Source organism: Aythya ferina (genome assembly GCF_964211825.1).
Source record: "Aythya ferina genome assembly, chromosome: 1".
In the NCBI taxonomy this organism is placed as follows: Eukaryota; Metazoa; Chordata; class Aves; order Anseriformes; family Anatidae; genus Aythya; species Aythya ferina.
The window spans coordinates 150,651,736-150,674,208 of NC_140296.1; the positions used below are offsets into that span (position 1 = coordinate 150,651,736).

A 22,473-nucleotide genomic window follows, 5' to 3' on the forward strand; every position below is an offset into this window, starting at 1 on the left:
AGTGGCACAAAGATTTTGTTCATGGACCCAGGCCTGCAAAAACATAAACATAAGCTCAACTTTCCTTCACCTGAGAAGCTCCTTTGACTCTGGAGTTACCTGCATGTGTGAAGTTAAGCACATGCTTATGTGCTTACTAAACCGAGGCTGAATTTTGAGTTAGTAAGTAAGGTTCTAGGGAGAGGAATTTTGAATCCCGTATTTCTGGTAAAAAGGCTTTTTATATAATGTTGTTGTTTCATGTCACCTTACCTGGTTGCTCTTTACAATTACAGATCAGGCCCTGCTACTACTTGCCCTGCTTTGCCACCTCCAAGAATGAGTGCATTTGGACAGACATGCTCTCCAACTTTGGCCACTCAGGATATCAAGCGAAGCACTATGCCTGCATCCAGAGGGTAGAAGGTTACTGCAGCTGGTATAGAGGATGGGCACCTCCAGATAAAACGATCATCAATGCCACAGATCCCTGAGCACGCTATCCCTTCCTTATCTCCCCTCTCCCTTACTTGTGGCTGATCTTCCTTTGGACACTAACTCTTACCAGATCATGATGATGACAATGAAATTAGTGCCTGTTTTCTTGCAAATTTTAGCACTTCGAACACTTAAGGAAAAAAAAAAAAAGAAAAAAAAAAGAAAAAAGAAAAAAAAAGGAAAGAAAAAAAGTCTGTGCTACCTTACTGAATTTGTTGTAATCACCTTTTCCATTTTTGATACCACTCATTTTGATCAGATGACATTTGGGAGCTTACTTTTGCACACCAGAGGGAAAAATGGAAGAAAAAAAAAAAAAAGATGGAGCTCTTGCTCTCTTACATGTATCATTAGCTGTAGCAATATAATCTCTATTTTTTTAGGAAAACAAAAATCTAAAAACTATGCCAATTAGGCACTGTATTCTTCTATGCGCTGGCTTCCCCTCACCCCCTTCTCATACGCTAAGTGCTGAAAATATGTAGACAAATCTATTTGAAGGAAAACAGGTTTCATTAATCAGATTGGCAAATGAAACAAGTCTAAAAGAAACCCAGCCTCAACCTTGGAAAAAATAATGTCCAAAATAAATCCTCCTCTGTGGGAGAGATTGGCAACGTGATTGACTCCAGAAGTAGGAGAATTCACCTGGTGAGTCCAACCACATCATCTGGTAAAAGCATTGCTGACTGGTTGTCCTAGCTAATTCAGTCACAGGGTGAATGTAACAGCACATTTATAGTTCTGGCTTTCCCCAGAACAAAGAAGAGAGCATTTCGTCTTTCCATTGTTTAAAAAACAAAAGCCACATCCCCTACTTGCAGGGAGGTAAATCCATCTGCAGGAGAGCAGATGAAGTGCTGTGCCATCCTGTTTTGAGCAGCATTGGTCCCTGAGATCTTTGCAGCTTTGCTTCAACAGGAAAAACAGCTTGTAAACACCTTAAACTAAACAGATACGAAAATACCAACAGTAAATCAATCACATGAGAGAGGGAAAGGGGAGACTTGCTAGAGCTCTTACTATAAAAAAAAAATTCTATTGCCAAAATAGTGTTTTGCTGAACTAAGATGTATATACACATAATGACATAAGCTATTTTTGACAGGACGTGGACTTTTTTGGTGTTGTAAACAAAAGAATGGTTTGATTGTGTTTAAAGACAGAAATATTGACATTCCGAGTCAGTGAGTTGTTTTTAAGATATTGAAGCTCCAGTGTATCTGCAGTAGTGGCTACAGTCATTGTTTCCTCTGTACCCTAGCACCACGGTTCCTCCCCTGCAGCTATACTAGGCACATTTGTTTATATAGTGGAAGGAAGTGTGTGTGGGGGCTAGGCAAGGAAAAGTGGTCTTCTAATAAGTGCTGGCTGGGATCATAAAATTTCAGCTGCCCAGAGGATTCCTTCTGTGTCAAGTGCTGTTTCCCCTCTAGGCACTGTTAGGCATAGCTCTGTGCATGTGCTCATTACTGTGTCCTGCAGTGATGTGGGAGGAGGAGCCTTACTGTCTTGTGCTTTGCTGTCGACTGGAGAAGTTTTTTTTTGTTCTTTTTTTTTTTTTATTAAGAAAACTATAATATAATTTTTCTTATCAAATAAAAGTATTTTAAGTTTTAATGATGGTGAAGAAGGGGTGCTGGCAAAATGGGTGACTGAGTTTTGGACGGGGAGGGCTTGGGCAGGGAGATTATGCTTAACTTCATTTTTGTATTATTATGATTATTTATCTTAAGTTTCCATATATCTTCAACTCATTCCACTTAGAAAGCAGAGCTGCCACCAGCAGGAAAAAGTGTTTCAGTGATTCCAGCCTGGGGCAAAACAGCATTTTATAGTCAGTGACCTTCACAACTACTGGAGTTTTTGGGGCCTCTTTGCTAAATGGGAAGGAATGGGTGTCTGAGGTGGGTCCTGATGCATTTTTATGGTCCTTCTGTGCTACCAGAGCTCTGGCAGATGTACATGCCTTGAAATGTCCCATTCCCTAGATGAATTGTCGCAGCAAAAAGTTTGTAGCTTCATTTTTAAGATGAGCTTTAAAGGGCATTTTCAAAGAGTTAATGTAGGAGGCGCCTAGGTTTGCTGTGTTTTTTTTTTTTTTCCAGCGGCTCTGAGTGGCAATACAGAACAAAACACACTGCAAGTCTGTTGGATTTTCCTGTGATTCAGGCTTGGAACACTTTCCAAAAATCCTCTTCCCTGTGACTACTCCTAAATTATAGGTTGGAGATGAGAGGGAGAGTAGGGCGCTTCACAGCACCCATTATAGGATCGCGTGGTGGGTCAAGGATGTTGCCCCTTTTGGCAGAACACGGGGTTTGGCTTTGGACGCAGGGGGGCAATCTCTGTTTGAGCTGTGCACTGCTGACAAAATCTCAGAGGGTCACCAAGGGCAGAGTGGAGCCAGCCTCACAAGCGGTGATGGTTCCACCCTCACTGTCTGCATCGTGTGGAGTCGGCATCGCTGGAGATGGTCCTCCTCAAGCTCAAGGCGATTTTGCCAAGCGGACGTCTCTTTGAGCTGCAGCCACTTTTCACAGCTTCGGAGGCTAAGTGAGAGTGCCCCTCGATGCAGTGAAGTGTTGATTTGAATTTTCATTTAATTGCAGCTCTGCATATTTTACCTGTCACTGATTCATTTAGCTAGCTGAGACATCACAGTATTGCACTCAAATTATTGTGAAAATATTTGCATTCTAATGCTATGAGGACTTGTGTCCCGAAGTAGGATATAATGTAGCTATGTGCTCTGTAAACAGCAAAACAGCAACCACATTACCAGAAAATGAAATGAATACCCATTTTATATTGTAGACGGTAAAATATTTCTGAGATGCAGATGGCTAGACCAGCAAGGGTGGGGATTTGGTACCAAATCTCTTCCCTTGCTGTGTAAAGAAACAGTTCTTAAGGCTTTTAAAAATGTGGAGCCAAAAGGAGGGGGAAGAATCCAGTAAAAATACATTTCTTTTGGGAAGCTTCTTAATTATGTTTCTGTGCATGCTATCAGGGACATGTATTTCTTGGGCTAAATTTTAGCTTGTGCGTGCATTAAGAACGTGACCGAAGGTTCCCTTGAAGCAGGAGGGAGCCATTAGATGGATTGGAAAGGCTCTAAATCAGACTCAAAGACTTCTTCCTTTTCTTTCTACTCTCTCCTTTCTCCTGTCCTGCTAAGTCACTTCTGCTTGCCAATGGACAAAACTCTCCCTCATTAGAACAGGCCATGCAGGATGTGGGCATGCCAGGGATGGGGATGTGAGGAGGCAGGTATGACACTCTCCCCAAAATATTAGGCTCTGGAACATAAAATGGCTTGCAGCAGCACACATCACCTCTCCCATGCTTCTCACTTCACCCTGAAACCAAAGGGTAGAGGGAACTGTCAATGGCACATCTCATGTGAACATGTCCTTAGGGCATGTACAAGATGAGGCTTTTTTCCCCCCCCATACTTCACGTACATCAGCATTATAATAAGTAATTTTTAAAGGGCATAGGTCATTTCTGGCTGTTGCCTTTTGTTTTTTTATTTATAGACAATTTGCTTATTTGCTTGAGAGTGCTTTCCCTTTTAGAATCACTATAAAGGCTGGGAATGATTGGATTCAATTTTCCTTTTCCAAAATGGTAGAGAGCAGGAGGAGATCTGTGCTTGGAGTACATTGAATAAAGTTCTCCTGGAATTGCTGAGACATAGTGCTCCCCCCTCTGTGGGAGGCTTCCCCCTCCCTTTCATGCAACAAAACCACAATTTTAGGCCAAAACTCCTGTTTTGAAAAGCTGCAAGATCCTTTAGATAGGACTGTTTGAAAACCTAAACGTATCACCAGCAACCATTCATACTGGCTGGAGCAAAGTGCTACCTCAGGGTGATTGATGGCAAACACTCTGGTGTTTTTCACAGTACAGACTCTTGAAGTAAAAGCCTCAATGGGAACAAATCTCCATTCTTTCAGATGTATTTGAAAAAAAAAAATATTTATAATATCTTTTCTAGCTTAGAAGGAAGGGCAGGGCAAAATTTTTGCAAAACTTTTTTTTTTTTTTTTTTGAATAAGTATATTTTGGAGCTACCAGTCTTCACAAAAAGCTTAACAACCCACTAAATGCTGCTGCTTTGCCTTTACTGGTTTCTCATTCTTTCTGACAAAGTCTTTCCTTCATAGAGCCACTCTGCTGTTCCTGATAGTCATGGAAATTTGGGGAAGGAACCAAACCTGCGTGAAAAATCTTGTCCAGAAGGAATGTATTTGTTGCTAAATTTTCTAGCACTGTTTACAGTTTTCCTCCATGTTATTTATGAATTTTATATTCAGTGAATGTATATTGTCTTTTAAGGTAATGTTGCATAATGTTCACTTTTTATAGTGTCCTTTTATTCTAAACAGTAAAGTGGTTTTATTTCTATCACAGACATTCTGTCTCTGCTTCACTTATGTTAGTTTCTGTCCACTTCAAATGTACACAAATGGATTTGCAAGTGGATTTATTCATTTCCTCCCCTTTCTTGATACCATTTATTGGGCCCAAAGCAGACGTTCCACCTCTGGCCATTATGGCTCTTTGGCAAAGACGACATCCAGTAGTCTCTCCCTCTTTCTAAGAGTTTGATCACTTGAAGACTTGTTATTGGGGTCATAAGCCCTGGAGAGGTGAAAAGTCCTTTTTGAAGTTAACATATCCCACTTGTTAATTGGCCATAGGGGGTCACTACGGAGCAAGGCAGTCATTATGGGTAAGTCATGTAGAAGCATCAGTAGGGCCTTAGACGAACAGTTGCCAAATTTGCTTTTATTTCTAGTAAACAGGGGGAATGGTAAAAAGGTACATGCCCATAGCAAAGAAAATGGAGATTCATCATTCAGATCTTTTCTGCTGTGAAATGTCAGGGTAAAAATGCCCCGTTGAAATGAGAAGGAAGCTTCAGAGAAAGCATTTTCAACTAAATTAAAATGCTCACAAATAGGGCCTCCAAAACAGCTGTTAGAAATTTCCTTCATGTCACTTTTACTTTAGGAAAATCACCGTTCTCCACAAGGAGGAAAGAATGAAACAGACTTCTGTGTCTGTTCTGTGTTTCATCCAGAAGTTTGGAAAGTAAGCTTTGGAAAGTTTTAGACATAGAGGGATGAGGGTCTCTTATGTGAGAATTTCATTGCTTGAAATGTGTCACACTGCAAAGAAGAAACACCATAACTCTAGTTTGTAGCACTTCCGGGGGGATCAGCCACCAAAGTGCCAGTGCTAACTGGAATAGCTTGGGAAAAAAAAAAAAAAACCTCCAGGAAAGGAAAGAAAAGACTGGGGAAGGGATATAATTATAATTCCTGATACATTGAGAAGCTGATGCAGAGTGGGCAAGTTTCACAAGCATTTGATGGAGTAATGGCTGCAACACAGCTTGCTTGGCATAAGCATTTACTCTCTCAGCCCCTTATACTCATCCTGTCAGCCCAGGATACTGTAAGATGCATCTAGAAAGATCTTAGGAAGTTACACAGACTCATTTCTTTTGCTCCAGGCAGAAGAGAAGGGCAGACCCCCCACCTGGGAAGGGCAGGCCTTAATTTGCCCAAGTGGATTGTTGCCTGTGTAAATGTTTGGAAAGTGACTGATTTAAATCAGATTACTTAAGCTTGCATGTCAACAATAGTGTGTGTTCAGATGAGATTATCTGCAGTTTAAAAAGGTTCCTGTATTCTTTAGGAAGTAAGCAATAGCATCTGCAAGTAGGTGATAAGTTATAAAGATGACAAATACATGAAATTAAGATCAGTGCTTTGCTAAACCAAACTACTATACCAGTAACAAATGTGTTTACATGCGGAGGAGTCAGATTTCCAGAAATAAAAATAATGCTAAATTGCCAAGTAACATATTTGTAATGAAAAGCCTAATCAAATCTTCCAAAAATACCATTCCTGAAGTGATAGTCAGCCAAAGTCAAAACTGTCCTGAAGCATTACTCATATCACAAATCCCTCTTTATAAATCAGTGGTGATTAAATGCAACAAGATTTAAGAACTACTTTTTCTTAAAAAATCTATAACCAACTCTTGCTCAATATATAAGGGCCATCCTTTTTTTTTTTTTTTTTTTCAAATTGGTATTAGTTGATAATACAGCTCTTACCACCGCTTTACTTGAGTGTTTCACAATATGAGTGTACTTACCTTCACGATGTGCCTGTGAGGTATGGAAGTGCTGTTGTCCCCTCAGACAGTTACAGGGAACAGAGAATTGGAACACAGAGATAAAGGAGTGGCATTTCAAGGCATTCAGGTACCTAGAGTGCACCGGAGTGATCTTTTACAAGAATCTAAATGAGGTTTCTTTAAGCACTTTGAAGCTCCCACTCGGCACTAATTTCTGCCATCAGGTACCTACACCGTATTATACATTGTAGTTGGCCCACAATGTAGCAAGGAAGCTGTGGGAATGGAGGGATTTGAATTTTTTCTAGCTCCAGTTTGACATTGCAACACCCTTAACCTCCAGGCTGTAAACCCCACTTGAGTTCTCAATCAAAGGCAAATAAACTCAGCCACCTGGTGCCTTGCACATAGGGTCATGGTTCACACGCAGAGGGTCTCCAGAAAACCAGCCAGCTAAGAAGAGCCACTAATAAACCAATGTAAGTTAGGAGGAAAAATTCGCCAATAACTAGTCATCCTTGTAACCCAAAGGAAACGAGACATCAACAGTTTTAAATAAAGCCACTCAGCCATGTTCTCCAGAACCAAAGCCAAATGCAGTGGGCACTCGTGCATACCTCTTTGGAAGTTGCCCTGAGAGGTTGGGATGGTTTCCAGTAGCCACGCAGCACACTGGGTATTTAGGTGTTGACAGGAAGACTAGAGCCCCAGAACCACCAGGCAAAGGAAACATTACAAGCTGAAACAACTTATTCTTTTGAGAAGTCCAATTTACTTTGAGCACCTAGTCAGGCTGATAAACATTTCATGGATGGCAATGACATGACAGGCCAAGCAAACTGATGTTGTGAAACAAACATCTCTTTCTGTCCACATCCCAAATCTTCAGTGTTTCATAAACAACTCATGTTCATTGCTTCTCCCCCACCCATGCTAGAGTCAGAAGAAAGCACAGGTACTCACCATCTGCTTATGGCTTGGGAAGAAAGTTTGCTCCACGAGGGGGAATTTCTCAGGACCCAGTGAGTTGAAGATTTTAATGAGCTGAGAAAACTTGGGGCAGATAGAAGGGGACAAAAAAAACAAAAACAAGACACAGTAGATGTCAGTGGCTTATTGTGTAACAGGTAAGATCTTGCAAAACATTCTGATACTGGTGAAGGAGGTGAGAGAACTGAGAGGACCAAATAAATAAAGTACTCGCTGTAATTATCCAGGGCCAAGCTGAACAGTATACACAAACCTTGGACTAAGAGGAGGGGTTCAAGAGCCAGAAGAGGATCAGTTTGGGTTTAGTTACAGATCTGCTATGAATAGGCTTTACTTTCCAAAGTGGTTGGGGAAAGGGTGGGAGGCCTGTCTTAGCAGAGGATAGGGCTCAGAGGAGTGACCAGGCAGGAAATCAGTGCCACCACTCTTAAGCAGAGACAAAAGAAACCCAAGCTCTCCCTTACATCTTTGTTCCATGGCCAAAGCAAAGCAAGGCACCTTTACTCATTGTGCTGAAGGGAAGGAGAATTGCTAAGGGAGAAATGTGACTAGAGGAAAACCTCCTTTGAGCGCTAGACCAAGGCAGCACAAGCTTAACATAAGCCAATCATAACTGGTATTTATTATGAGCTGAGGGTCTCCCAACATCCACCCAAGCAGGGCAGGAGAAAGGGGAGATCATCTGTTCCTCATGGCCCATTGATGTGTTTCATGTTGCCATTGCCCCAGCCTGTCAGCATGAACATCATCATTTTCACCGCTATTACAAAGTGTTTATCAGTCAGGCTTGTGCCCACACAGACCTAAAGCCCCTCAGGGTAGGAGAGAGATTTGATTTCTGTTTGTGTTCCAAAACCCCAACAGAAGTGTAGCATAGTGAGTTCCTGCTCCACTTTGGCCATCTGCGAACTTTCAGACTATTGCATACTGCCTGCAGCCTCTCTATATAACCTTTCATTGATCAGATGGAAAAAACAAAACAAAACAAAAAACAACCAAACCTCTGTCTCAGACAGAAATTTTATACCCTGAGATACCATAGTAGAAAAAGGCACCAAAAAGGGGGTTAGTATAAATAAGAGAGTATGAGGTGGTGTATATGACAGAAACTTTCCATTAGATTCTTCACAATCACACATCTATCTATCCTCCTTCTTCTCTGAAGAGGTACAGCCCTGTTATAATTGGTCAAGGCAGAACCAGTAGTGCTGCTGGTGAAGTGGTAAGACCAGCAGTCTTGCAGAAGGGGAAACAGAGCTGAATAATACAGCTCAATTATTTTTGTGAATGTTGAGAAAACAAAGTGGTCCAAAGCAGTGAGAATCATGGCTCCTGCTGAGCTGGGAGACACGGCTGAACTCACTTCCCATTAATGCCTTATTTGAAAAATGATTTAGAAACTGAATCAAGCTTCCAAGTCCTCTGAAACTTGGTAAGATTGAGTTAAATTAACAAATGGCCTCCAGTCTGGGCCAAGTCTCACTGGCCAGATTTCTCCTTATCACAATTTCCTTCAAATTCCCCATTAAACATAGGAATGCAGTCACCTTGCAGGTGACCTTTGTGTCACCAGTATCACCTGAGGACATCTGGGGAAAGGAAAGATTATGCAGCCCATACTACGTCCCAGTAGTATGGGCTGCATAATCTTAAATGCTCTGAGCACTTCTGAGGAATGGCTGAAGCCAGTGAATGTACCACACTGCAACCTCAAGGTTACGCTGCAGATAAAGTGAGAACTACTGAGAAGAGATTTCATTGAGTATCTGTGTTAGGCCTCCTGTCCTGTTTCCTGGGCTGGTCTAAGCAAAAGCATTTCTGTGCAAGAAATTGAAGCTTGACTCAATGGGTAAGAAGAAATACCCCTTTGGGAGGTTAGGGGGTGATATATGTGTGAAAAAAAATGCAGCCAGCATGCAAAAAAAAAAAAAAAAAAAGGCTGCAGGGTGTATGCCAGACCCAGGCTACATGCTGAAGGGGCAGCTGCCAGCAGATTTGCAAACAAATGTGAAGAATCCTGTTGCTAATCTCATAGGTCAAAATGTGGCATTTAAGAAAACCCAGGAATTATCAAGAGCTGGCATATCCCTTCACTAACACCACCACCCCCTCACTTGCATCAGTAGATAAGAGAAAAACTCCCTGTGTAGAATAATTATTGTTGGCAAGAAGGGTATTTATGTTGCGGAAGGAGGACAGCTTGCTTCTCTTAACTACTTGCGCTAGTCCTGCACATCCTAGAGAAGAAAAACAAAGCCCTGTTTTGACTAGCAAAGTGAGCAAACAGGACTCAAAATTTAAGCAGAATGAGACAGAGACAAGGAGGAGGAGAAAAACACCCAGGCTGAGAGCAGCACAAGTCCCTTGCTGCATGTGCATGCAACCCTTGGAAAACCACGGACACTGTAATGTTGGGGTGACATCTGTGTTACTCTAGGAAAACAGCTCAGTCAGAGTAACTGGAACAATGGCACAGCATTCCAACTTGTACCTTGGGCTTTCTTTTGAAGTGCATAGCTCTTTGTTGCTGAAATGGCAAGCATTTCAGATGGACAGATGAGAGCTTCAGCCTTCTGGCAGCCTCCTCACTGAATCAATGTAAAAAAGTTCTGACCTTGGTATTGACCATGGTCAATTGGGTCATGGGTCAATTCCCTCCTTTTTATATATATATATGTATATATACATATACATATATACATATATATGTATACATATATATGTACACATATATATACATATATACATATACATATATATATATACACACACATATATATATATATATATACAAGTTTTTCCTTTTTGGCAGTTATTAAGGACAGGATATTGGCAAAGAGACACCCACGTTGAATGCTACGGGAACCTCTTGGATACCTGACAGCTCAAGTTGCTACTCCCAGTGCATTTTAGATGGGTAGGAATGTTACAGTCAGCACCTCAGCTAGAGATAAATGCTCCTTCCACATTTTGGTGTCAATTCTTACTTGACACCAAGAATTGTGCTCCACTGGTTTTACTGAGATCACATCCAGGCTGCAGAGCAAGATACAGGGCAAGGCAACATTGCACAATCTGGGTTTGAGACACCTGGAACAGGTAAGCAAGTGAAGTGCCTTGCCTGGCTGCTAGGATATCAAAGTGAGTTGCAGGGAATCTTTCCAGAGAAAGAAGATCCTTTCAGAGCATCTCTAGTCCTTTTGTACTGTTTTAAAGTGTCTATCTAGGTCACCAGGGAGCCTCTATCTCTTGACAGTCCGTAAGAGTGTAGCTGGCAGTTTCCTTCAACTATGTATATGACTGTCTTTAAGACTTTGTATTGTCTGCAGTCTCACAGGTGCAAAAGTTGTCTTACAGTTAGGATGTTTCTGCATGTAATATGAGTGCTACTCTCAGCATTGTTCCCACTGTATTTTGTATTGTGACTTTTACAACAAATTTTCTTTTTTTAAAAAAGATTGAAGCACTATGTTTAGCATGTTCATAGCATTATTTCTCAATAATTCTGTGACCATCTTAAAATGTAGATTGCATAGATGTTTCTCAGTGTGTGAAATCCCCCTGAATATGTCTATTTTTCTTTCAGAAATGTCTATTTTAAACTGTGCTTGTGTTTAATGAAAATTTTAACCTTTGGAGAAATTTGTAGTACTGGAAACCTGGCAAATGTCATTAAAAAGTGGAGCTGCATGTTTGAGTAAACTCAAGCCCAAACTCAGCTGATTGTAATTACAGTTGCTGAGAAAACATCATTGCAAATTGCCAAGGAAAAACAGTTTTCCTTCCATCCCCCTCCACAAAATCATAAACATTTCTATGAAATGGAACCATTTTTGGAAAAAAAAAAAAAAAGGGAGAGTGAAAAGCACATTTTCCCAGGAGATTTCATTTCTTCATGTAGCTCAACCATTTTGTATGTCCAAAAAGTTTCCAATAATCTTTGTTAAGCAGATGCCTTATTTCAAGATGCCTGTTTTGCAATCAAAATGGAACATGCACTGAAATGCTCTGTGCCTCTCTCTCACTTCCCAGCTATCACAAAATCTTCTGATTCTCCTGCCAGTGAGGCTTCCTGCCCTCAAATGCCCCAGTACAATCTCTACCTGAGCTAACTTTGACCTGATAAAATTTCAGCAGTGCCAAATGCCAGCTAAGACCCCATTTAGGTCTTAGATTACTTATTGCATTACAATCATTTGTCTTTGGGGGTGATGTCTGTTGGGGAGTAATAGGAAAAGGAGGCACTCTGTAAACCTGTTCTAAGTGTTTGCAAGTGGTTTCCTTGACTTTTCTGGGACGGTTGTGTGAGCCAGCTGTATTTTCCATGAGAAAAGCATGGCATTACCAGACCCTGAATATCTAGAGCTGAGTTACTGGCAGAGCCAATTTATTCCACACTGCCTTGCCAGCCCTGCTTTATTTTTATTTTTTTTCTCTCTCTCTTTTTTTTTTTTTTTTTTTTCTCAGTGTGCTGAATTTGTTTGTTTTCGTTTATTTTAGACTCCTAAAAATAGGCCTGTTATATCTTGAGGTCCCTGCACACCATCACAAGCATAATTACAAGGCATGAGTTGAAAACTGTCAGCTAAATCCTGACAGACTCAAACCCCAAGTCAGATGGAATAGACCACATGACTGTCTTCCTCAGCAAAAGCCAGCATAAGTGCAGAGGCTTTTTGTCTGGTCACTGGGGTCAACATTCTCGTAGTGTGTCAGGCTAACTGTAGAAAACAATGCCAAAGGGTTGTATTGAACCTTCCACTGATCCCTCTCTTCCTCTCTTTTCCATTCCCAGCAACCCTCATCACTCAAATGACAACTGAGGGCAAATGTGCATCATCCACCTGTAGAGTGATGGAAAAATTAGATTATTTTTTTTTTTTTTCCTGGAGGAGAGGATATGGGTTATGCGGAGCATTGCTGCACTGCAATGTTTTTGGAGAAGACAGGACCCTATCTGTATTTGTGCAATGAATAGGGAGAATCCCTAAAAAAAATATCTTAAATATTCCAGGGGGAAATATATTGGAAAGTGCTTTATCCTTGGCAGATCCATATACCTTGTTGTTCCCTGCTTTGCACCTAGAACAATGCAGTGGAATTTTTCCATTCTGGCAATGTCAGTGATCAGTGAGGGTGCTTTCCAATGAAACTGCTTGGAGACCCAGATGTAGACTCCAGAAAGGTATTGACATCTAACTCCTTCCTGCCAGCCTCATTCCTCAGGCTGTCCTGCTCCTTCAGATCCTAATGACTTAGAGTTGGTCATAACAGTTATGGGGGGTTACTGTAAACTTAGATTTGGGGCTGAGAAAAGCCAATGCTATATTTTTTCACGTTTTCTGAGATTACAAGGTGAACTTGACAAAATTTAAAGAACAGGTGAAGGAGGCTCCCAGTGCAAAAAAAAAAACCAAAACACACAAAACACCGTCTTGTGCTCCCCAGGAGCCCAAGGAGTTTCCAAGGTATAGTCTTTCAGGCCAACACCTTATGATAAACTTACACTTCCTTTTGGAACTGTTGACAAACTCTATACATTTTCCTGTTTTCTTCTGCCTCTTTCCAATATCTCTGCCATATTAAGTTACTTTTTTTTTTGTTGTTGTTGTTTTGTTTTGTTTTGTTTTGTTAGACCTAGTTGTTGAAGTGACCATCTCTTTCCCTTTCTAGACTGTCTTTTCAGCTGATATTCTTGCAAGAAAGTACCACTCAGAAGAAGTAGGAAGAGAGCACAAGATATGTTAGAATGATATACCCAAACTATTGCACTTCTGCAAGAAATGGATAATCATAGTCTTAGGATGGGGCAGCTGGCTACCACAAGCATCTATCTAATGAAAGATCCTAGCAGTGTAGTTCAGATACCCTTTAAAACAGTGAAGGTTAATATTTCATTTAAGGTTGTTTTTTCTTACTGTGTTTTGGTCAGGACATAGATAGCCTACTGATCTGCTATTATTAATCTCTTACTATTCATCTATTCTCCCTTACACTGTATTATTGTTTTTGACACAACAGAGACTGGGAAAGGTGAAACACATCCTATTCAGTGAGAGGAAATAACACCTTGAGATTACTAGAGGCTGATAAAGGAGCAATGTTCATAGGTGTTTTTGTTTGTTTGTTTGTTTGTTTGTTTGTTTGTTTCCCCCAAGATTTCCCAGCTGAATTGCTAAGGTGGTTTAGACTGTGGTTTTAACATAGAAAGGTGAATTCCCATGAAAGAACTCTGGAGGCTGAGTTTGGTGCTCTATCAGTACCAGATATCTGCTTTGCAGCTTTGGCATGCAGTGGAGCTGGGTCATCACTTACCACCCAGGGCTTGCTGCAGAAGTTGTAGATAGAGTAGAGGGAGTTGACGGTGTGGATGCCACCATACTGGAGGCCAATGATGAGGCTGCGGAAGTCCTCTCCTAGCGCCATGCTGTAGGCGTGCTGCCGGATCAGGACAAAATCAGGCTTGAAGGATCTGGAAGAGACATGGGAAGTGACATTTTACTTTCCACACTCAGCAGTACTTCCAGCCTCTCTGTGCTTCTTCTCCGCCTTTCTCCTTTTATTTTCATTAACACATGTTACTCTTTTTTGGGCCTCTCCTCATGTGTTGCTTGCGTTAGAAGGTAAGAAAACAAACAAAAAAACATATTAAAAAAAAAAAAAAGAAGGAAAATTCCAACGTAGTTGCAAGTATGAGAGTGTAGAAAGAGGCCAAACAGATTTTCTACAGTTTCCATGTCACTGAGGCATGCACAAGAACAAGGCACACGTGGGAGCCAAGGGTCATAAATTCACTGGTGGGGGGATTCTCTTTTCTTTCAGAAAGCTTGGCTGTATTTGGCAAGCTCATTGCAATGTGCTACGCAGATGAGGGAGCAAATTTGTTTCCTGATGATTGAACTCGATATTGAAGCAATGCCCAGTGGGTGGGAAGATCATGAGGGATTTCAAAAAGCTATCGTATGCATCCATGCATTTACATACATTCCCCCTTTAATCAGTTTACTACATACGCAGCACATCCCGGGCTTTTATGGTTATGAGTCAACAAATAAAGGACAGGCATGGTAATGTAATTAATCAAACGAGCAGAGCCCCTCATCCAGCTCTGTGACTCATGGCATGGACTTCCAGAATATTGTTTAGCAAGACTGGAGCCGGGACTCCTATGGTTCAACAGCAGCAGCTCTCAGCAAACTGACAGAAAAGTGAGGCCCTTTCTAGGTAAGCCAAGAGGCGACGGGTTAGCTTGCAAACAGCCAGATCTCATTCCTTGGTGATGCTGTGCCTTTGGAGCTCTTCAGAAATCTCTGGAAACAGCAGTTGGAAAGAAACTGTTTCCAAAATGGAGCTCAGCAGTTCATTCTTGAAGGCACAGAAGGGGCTTTTCCACTGAAATGGGGGATTACTTTATACTTTAACAAAGGTTGCATCAAGGACATTGGAAAAATTTCCATGCTGTATTAAAGTTTTTCAGAGAAATGAGCTCTGTAACCAGGTCCCATTACCTCACTACCCTCGAACATTTTCCTTGCTAAGAGACTATAATTTCAATCCTTCGGATATATGAGCTGGGTTTATAGCCCCTATTTATATTTCCATCATTCTGGCAAGGAAATCGGAGATGGTAAGTCTGGGCCAGATTGTGGCAACAAACACTGTATACAGAACCCAGAGCCGCTTTGTTGTTTTAGAGCTGTTCATTTTGCTTGTTGGCCTTGGGCTTTTGTTCTTGCTCTAGACATGGCGAGGCACATGCTCTGCTTTTGTGATGCAAGATGCCAATGTTTGGAAATGTTGTGATTCCCTCCCATGGAGTATTTTTAAACCCAGGCGTGTTCCCTAATGTACTTGGCACCAAAGGTGGTGCTTTCCTCCAGCAGCGAGATGCATAATGAGCATTGGGAGGGCTGCGCTATCACTGTGTGGCTGATTTATGGACCTCCCTGGTGTCAATGGGGGTGAAGCAAGCAGTGACCCCCTGCTGAGAAACAGCAAATAAATGCAAATCTTGGAAAGCTTTAACTCCTCCATTCTGCTGGACTTGCCATGTAGAAAGCAGCCCAGAGGCAGGCCTAGGTTCTCAGGAAGGGTTCATCAGCTTCCTATGACCAGGACTCCATGTCTCCACTGATTCACTAAACAGCTGTGGGGCCTGTGGGGGTCAGGAGCTTCAGGCACGTTCCTCCTTCATACTGCTTGCAGAGCACATGAAGAAGGAACTGATCTCTCTTATGGCTCGTCTTCCCCCAGACTGACTTAAGGAACAGCTCTTACTGGGGCCTCAGAGTTAATGGTTGAGACCAGTGCTCTGGTATCCCCTGAGGAAGCTGCTGGTTTTGCCCTTTAGCAACTCCCTGACACAAGGGTGGGCTCGTGGTGCCGCGGTGGGGAGGAGGCATGCGAGTAAGTGTAGCCAGCTGGGGGGAGGACAAGCAGTGGCTGGGAAGCTGCCTTCTGCAGCTTTAGCTCTGACAGCCAAAAGTTTAGAAAAAAAAGCTCTTGTCTTTTCAGATCCTGGCAAAGGAAGAGTTTTTCAGCTTGGAAGACGGACACAAGAATACAGAATAAATGTAGAAAAGCCTATTCTCAAAGTCTGCATCATGTAGGAAGGCAGGGCACTCTCTCACGCAGGAGATGAAGAGTGAATCTCTACAGTGAAGGTGGTCACTGAATCTCTCTTTTGCACTGTGGGACAATGATGATGTTCCCATGGATACTGAGAACAAGGCAGAGGAGTGCAGGGTCTGGGACTAGCTGCGAATAAACATCAGCCAGAGAGCCTTGGGTTCTATGAGGCGTCTGTAAAGGAGAAGCTGAGTCCAGTGGCAAAATGTGAGACGAGGGGCTAGAAAAGGTTGCAGACAGTAAAAGCAACATGAATGATCATGGTGGGAGTGGCAGTGTGAAAGCTGAGTAACTGGGATTACAAGTGAAGTGAAGAGAGAAGAGCTTAATTGTTTCACACAAGAGGATTCATACTTTTTTTTTTTTGGTGGAAGATTACTTTTGCGAGCTACCCCTTATTCTTGGAGTGTAAATCTTTAAATAGCAAGCCTTGGATTTGGGTTAACCAGTAGTATAACTGCTTTCTTTTCCTAGTTTAACACAACACAATAGCATCTCACACGAAAGAGAGTTCAAAACCTTGGCAGAGAGACAGGTTCGGCAGAAGTCCCACAGTTGAAACACCACTGCCAAAGCCATTGGGTGAGCCAAACTCAGCAGCTCAGGTCCTAAGCACCCCAGTCTGGCAGGACTAGGAGTGCAATGGCAGGAGCATGAGCCCATCATATTCCATGGATCTGTCCAGCCAGCATTTAGATGACCATGGATGGTCCCGAATAAAACTGTATCTAGACTCCTGCTAAAGACAGTTCACAGAAATAGATTTGGTCACAGGAAGAATACAAGGGAGCCTAGTGGGCTTCAAACACATAATAGGCAGGGAGATGGCATAGGTAAATGGAACTGAAAGTAGAACACATTTAAAACATGTTGCTTATGAGCTGTGCTCTGCATCTTGGTGCAGTGCCTGGGCTGCATGACAGACACCCATCTGAAGTCAGAAATCTTCCTTAGTGTGACAGCTGGATAGATGAAGCTTTCAGGAGAAAGTTGGAGCCTACCTTTGGCCACCACCCTTTTACAGAAGCCCTTTCTCAGACCTTGAGGGCTCTGTTTTCATTTGCTCCTAGCACTTTTGGTTTTAGTTTGGCTCCTAGCACTTTCCAGCAAAATAAAGGCCACTAAAATGTCTGTTACTCATTCCCAGAGTGGTGAAAAGGTACAAGAATCCTTTCTTAAAAATAATGATAATAATAAAACAATAACAATTGGGAGACTGGAAAAGTTTAATTTTCAGACTGAAATAACTGGTGAGATCGTGTTTTCCTCTGGAATGGAAAAGAACATTCCTTGCAGCTCACGTGGCCACAGGCTCTGGCAGATGGCACAGCCACAGCAGCAGAAGCCCTTCAATACTCTAAGTAGTGCATGACAGGATTGGCCACCCCATGGTGAAGCAGCCCCTATGGGTGCCCATGGCTTGCTCTTCCTTTACAGTAGTTGCCGTCTTGTCCCAGAAGCTAGCCACAGCTCATAGCAGCTTCTCAGCCTACCCTGGGAACTTGATATTGGCCATCAATTACCAGAGTCAGCCACCCCTGGGTGATGACAACTGTCTGGCAGGGAAGATGCTGGTACTCCCAGTCTTGAGCCTGGACTCTGATGCAGGATGCTTGTTTGCATTTAACAAGCTCTTTTTCAACTTGTTCCAATGTACTTTGAGGTTTCTTTCTCTCTTAGTGGTAAAACTGGATGTGACACCAACCTAAGTATAAAGCCTGGATCCAAATACCTAATATTTTAAAGGAAGGAAGAGATCTGACCGCAGAAGTTCTTAGATTGGACCCGTCTGCTCTTAAATCTGTGACAGCATTAGCAGTTTTGGAAACAGTATTGTCAGAAATGAGGGAATATAAAACAATTTAAGAGATTGCTGATGTTAGCTATGGAAGCTAAACAACCCAGGAGCAGCAGTAGGTATCCTGGTGACCCCGTATCTAACTTCTCTAATGATAAAAAGAGAATCAACCCAGAAAAGATCATCAGTAACATTTCTCTCTGGAAAACAGGTCCCTGGCCACTGTGAATGGATGGAGAAGAGATGATGACAGCAATTCCTGCTGGGAGGTTTCATGCCTTAAAGAGATCTCCTGTTTCTTATTTCTGATTATAGACATGACTCTGGCTTGCTTCCTGGCCCTTCAGCTGTTCTCACTGAAGCACAAACGGCTTCATGGGCATGAAGAAAGAACACACAAGAATAGATTATGTTGTCAAAATACCCTTTAATAATCCCTTCCATCTCCCACTGTGTATAATCACCTGCAGCTGACTCAGATACCTTAGTACCGTGATGAGCTCAGAGCACTTTTTGCCTGTGCTATGGGAGGAAGATGGGCTGTCCTGCTCTCTTTCTTAAAGACTGCCCATCTTGAAAGGCACTTGGCCCTTCATGTCAATAGGAAAAGATCCTCCTCGGACACTGAAGAAGGACATCTTCACCTCAGGGCCTGCCATTTCTCCATTATTCAAGGAGCCTTTCCTCAGAAAACACTTCCAACTGCACAACACATTTTTGACTAAGCAGTTCGCTTCCACAACCTCTCCTATCTGCTTGGCATGCCATGGAGAGGAAGAAAAGCGCAGAATTATGCAATATGATACAACAAGCTTTGCATTACTGGGAGTTAATGGAGCCTTCAGGCAAGTTTCTGAGGCACAAGTCCAAACCATAAGTGGTTGCGTCTACCTGAGAAGTACAATAATCCCTCCAACTATGCACTGCCTCAGGTGTCTGAAGGCTAATCAAAAATGACATTTACAAATAGGAAGAAGTTATTTTTTGAACTTTACCTGTACATTAATGGTATTATTATTAAGTTACTGAAATGCAATAAGAAATCTATGACATTTTCACTTACGATTATGTTAGATTTCATGTTTTGTTGGATGTCATGCTAACACGGGTAATTTACTAAGAAAAAAAAATCTCTTTCAGTCAAAACCTCATGTCATTTTCCACAGAAAGAAGTAAACCTTGCTGTGGTTATTCAAAGAAATAATGAATGTAAGCTCAGGCAGAGCTGGCTCTTGAGAAACAAGAAAGCAACATAGAATGGAGAAAAACATGACTTTACTGGGCTGGGGGAGAGGAGTAGGGGGTCTTTTGGACACTAATAGAGAAACACCTGAGGAAATACCACAGGGTGTGAGGGAGATTGGTGTAGCAAAAGCAGTAGGAAACAGGAATCATGGTAATCATGGTTGCAGTAGGACCAGTACCTCTATATATAGATGAGGGCACCTTGGAAGATGCTCTGATTTGCTTCTCGGCGCTAGACCAATGAGCCATAAAATCCCGTCATACACTCTCTGATCTGCACTGTGGCAGTCTCTGAAGTCTGTTATGTGTTTTCCTTGTAAACTGACTGACCTTGACAAGGAAAAGCATGTGGACCCTGATGATATCTCAAAGAAATAACAACCACACCTGCCAACAGCAGCTTGCCTTCAAAACACTTGTGCACCCCAGATTTCACAGAAGGTGATCTGAATACCTTCCAAGAACATAAAATAAAGTCACGGTGTTATTTAGGTCAGAGAGGGCCTCTGAAGAGCATTTGATACAACACCCTTCTCATTGCAGGGCAAATTACAAAATTACGTTATGTTGATTGGGGTCTTGTTCAGCCAAATTTCGAGTATTCCCAAGGATGAAGATCCCCTAGCCTCTCCGGGCACTTGTTCCAGTATTTGACCAATAATCCTGGTGGCCTTTCACTCAACACATTCCAGTCTGTCAATGTCTTTTTTATACTGGGGGAGCTCACAGCTGGGCACAGTACTCCAGATGTGAATAGTGTCTCGTTAGCTACAGCCTTGCTAATGCCGCCCATTGAACCAGTGCTTGGGCTTCCTCACCACAAAGGCACACAAGAAGGACCTCCAGATCCTTTTCTCAGAGCTGTTTTCTCTCCAGCTTCTCTCCAGCAGTGCTGGTCCATGGGGTTATTCTTCCCTCTGTGAAGGACTTTGTGATTGTCCTTATTGACCTTCATGAGGTTCGTGTTGGTGCATTTTCCCAGCTGTTGAGGTCCCTCCAAATGGCAGCTCTGCCCTTTGGCATATCTACCACTCCACACCCTCCAACTTGTTACTACCCATGTGCTTGCTGAGGCTACAGTCTGTTCCAGTAGCAGACCATTAATGAGGACCCACCTTGACCAGTAAAGTACAGGTGCAGCATGATTTGGCCCTTCACTTCTCCATTGTGTTGCTTCCTGGATGAAGATGAAGCCTTACTAAGAACCCATGTGGAAAGAAGACAAATTAAATCAGGAAAGGAAAAAATAACAAAACCAAAAACCAATCAAGACTGAAACAATCCACAACAGTCTTTAATCATTCTTGCATTCAGTCCTGGATTAACTAATTAATGAGTGCTTCAGGCCCTGGCAGAACATTTCTTATCGGAAAGAATTACTGCAAATGTAAAAGGGGCCAGGGAATGGTTTAGTCTCGGTGATGCTCCCCACCCTCGTCTGCTCAGAGTGACTTTTGCTTTCTGCAGCTGCCTGCACGCCAAATGTTTTCCCAATAACTGTCAGCATCTTGCCTGCATGTCGGCTGGGCGTCAGCTGCTGGGGAGGTGAAGGGGGACATTATTCATCTGGGAGATCAGTAAGCCCCGATGAGAGAAGCAGGCCTCCAAGCAGCTGTTTAACAGCAGGAGCTGAGATGGAAGCAACTGAGAATAAAGAAATAAATAAGCACGCCCCACCTTCTCTGCCTTTTTCATCTCCAGCTCAGAAAAGTGGGACAGGAAGGTAAGGAAGAGGGAGAAATTAGTGAAAGATGAAGGTAAATCGTCACCCACATGGGAATCACTTGCTGGAGGTGTTGAATTGCTTCATGCGTAACTGCAGCTTGCCAGGGTCTACCCTGTCTGACACCTTGTCCCAGCCTGATATCTCTGAAGGGTATTTAGGCAAGGGAAGAGGACGTTTGACACTTTGGTGCTTTGTCTACGGTACACTTTAAAAGCTCACAGGAGGTTACACGCACTTCTCCTCTGCATTACAGATTGCCATGCCACCAATATAAAAATGTTGCCCAAATGTTGCTCCGTGTTAAATACATAGCACATATTGTCCTATACAGTGTGCCAAATCCTGTGAATCCTGGGAGAGCTATAGGCACAATATATTTTTCCATCTGGTTTCTAGGAATCTAAACTCTCCCAAACAAATTCTCCCATGTTTTTCAGATTTTTGGTTTGAAAGAAAAAAAAAAATTCTAAAAAATATCCCCAATTAAATAAAGAGTTAAATTTAAGAAGATATAGGCTAGACAGAGCCTAGGGTTCCTCTTTGACAAAAACTTGCTGGAAGGCAAGAAGTTGGATGGCGATCTACTGCCTGCTGATACACCCTTCATCAGCGTCCAACTGATAGCTATTCCCTGGACATTCTCCCTGTAAAGAACTGTAAGGAACCACCATCTCTTGGGAGTGAATACTCTTCAAGGGACAAGAAAACATCCACCTCCTAGCAATGTGCAGCTACTGTGTGGTGAGTAAGCATGGCCTCTGTAGGCTAGAAAACCCACACACATCTTGCAGGGAGCTGCTTATCGAATCTACTGGGATAGGAGAGGGTGCATTGGGAAGGGGACAGTATCCTTGGCAAGCTTTGAAGAGCCTTGTATCTTGGATTTTATTTATTTTTTAACCACAGTACAAGTCTCCTGGGCTCTGCAAGCTCTGAATAGCAAGAAAATGCCTGCTGACAGGGTGTCCAGTTTCCTCCTTGTTTCCTCCATTGCCTCCTCAGGCTATGATTGTACTGCAGTGCAAAAATACCTTTTGAGAAAATAGCATTTCAGGTACTGGTCTATGTGGCATGGTCATTCAGCAGGTAGCTGTCCTGTTATCAGAGCACAGAGCTTAGTATGAGCACTGAATCAGCTGGAACCAATGGGAAAGTCAGTGTTAATTAAAGGAGTGAATGTGCTTGTATGGAGGACACAGAGTTCAAGACCACACCACAGCTACAAGTGACAAGGGCGTAGCACCTGTGGTAAGCTGAGTGAGACACGCATGTCCTTACACAGACCAGCCAAATTCGGGCAAGGCCTGGAGGGCTAAATGCTGCAACCATGGCAGGGATCCTTCCCACAGAAAGGGTTTGTCCCACATTCTCTGCTCCTCTCTGCCTTGCTGTCAGTTTTGTCACTCCTCCCCACTTGCCAGGGCTGTTGTTCCACACAAGGTCCTCC

General features: G+C 42.5%; 2 protein-coding genes across 3 annotated transcripts in view; one reads left to right on the forward strand and one right to left on the reverse strand.

Moving 5' to 3' along the window:
- TIMP3 (TIMP metallopeptidase inhibitor 3) overlaps positions 1 to 4,899 on the forward strand; it is a 37,214-nt gene extending 32,315 nt beyond the window's left edge. The window contains exon 5 of the mRNA XM_084524030.1: positions 276 to 4,899. Within this exon, the coding sequence (XP_084380156.1) occupies positions 276 to 473 (198 nt within the window). The 3' untranslated portion in view covers positions 474 to 4,899. The remainder of the gene's footprint in view (positions 1 to 275) is intronic.
- The window catches only part of SYN3 (synapsin III), a 191,417-nt gene that overhangs the window by 117,264 nt on the left and 51,680 nt on the right, over positions 1 to 22,473 (reverse strand). For both annotated transcript variants that reach the window (XR_014694443.1, XM_084524016.1), the window contains exons 5-6: positions 13,945 to 14,101; positions 7,603 to 7,692 (exon numbers count right to left, since the gene is read on the reverse strand). Coding sequence is in view for 1 of the 2 variants with exons in the window: in XM_084524016.1 (XP_084380142.1) it covers positions 7,603 to 7,692; positions 13,945 to 14,101 (247 nt within the window). In the remaining variant the exon portion in view is untranslated. The remainder of the gene's footprint in view (positions 1 to 7,602; positions 7,693 to 13,944; positions 14,102 to 22,473) is intronic.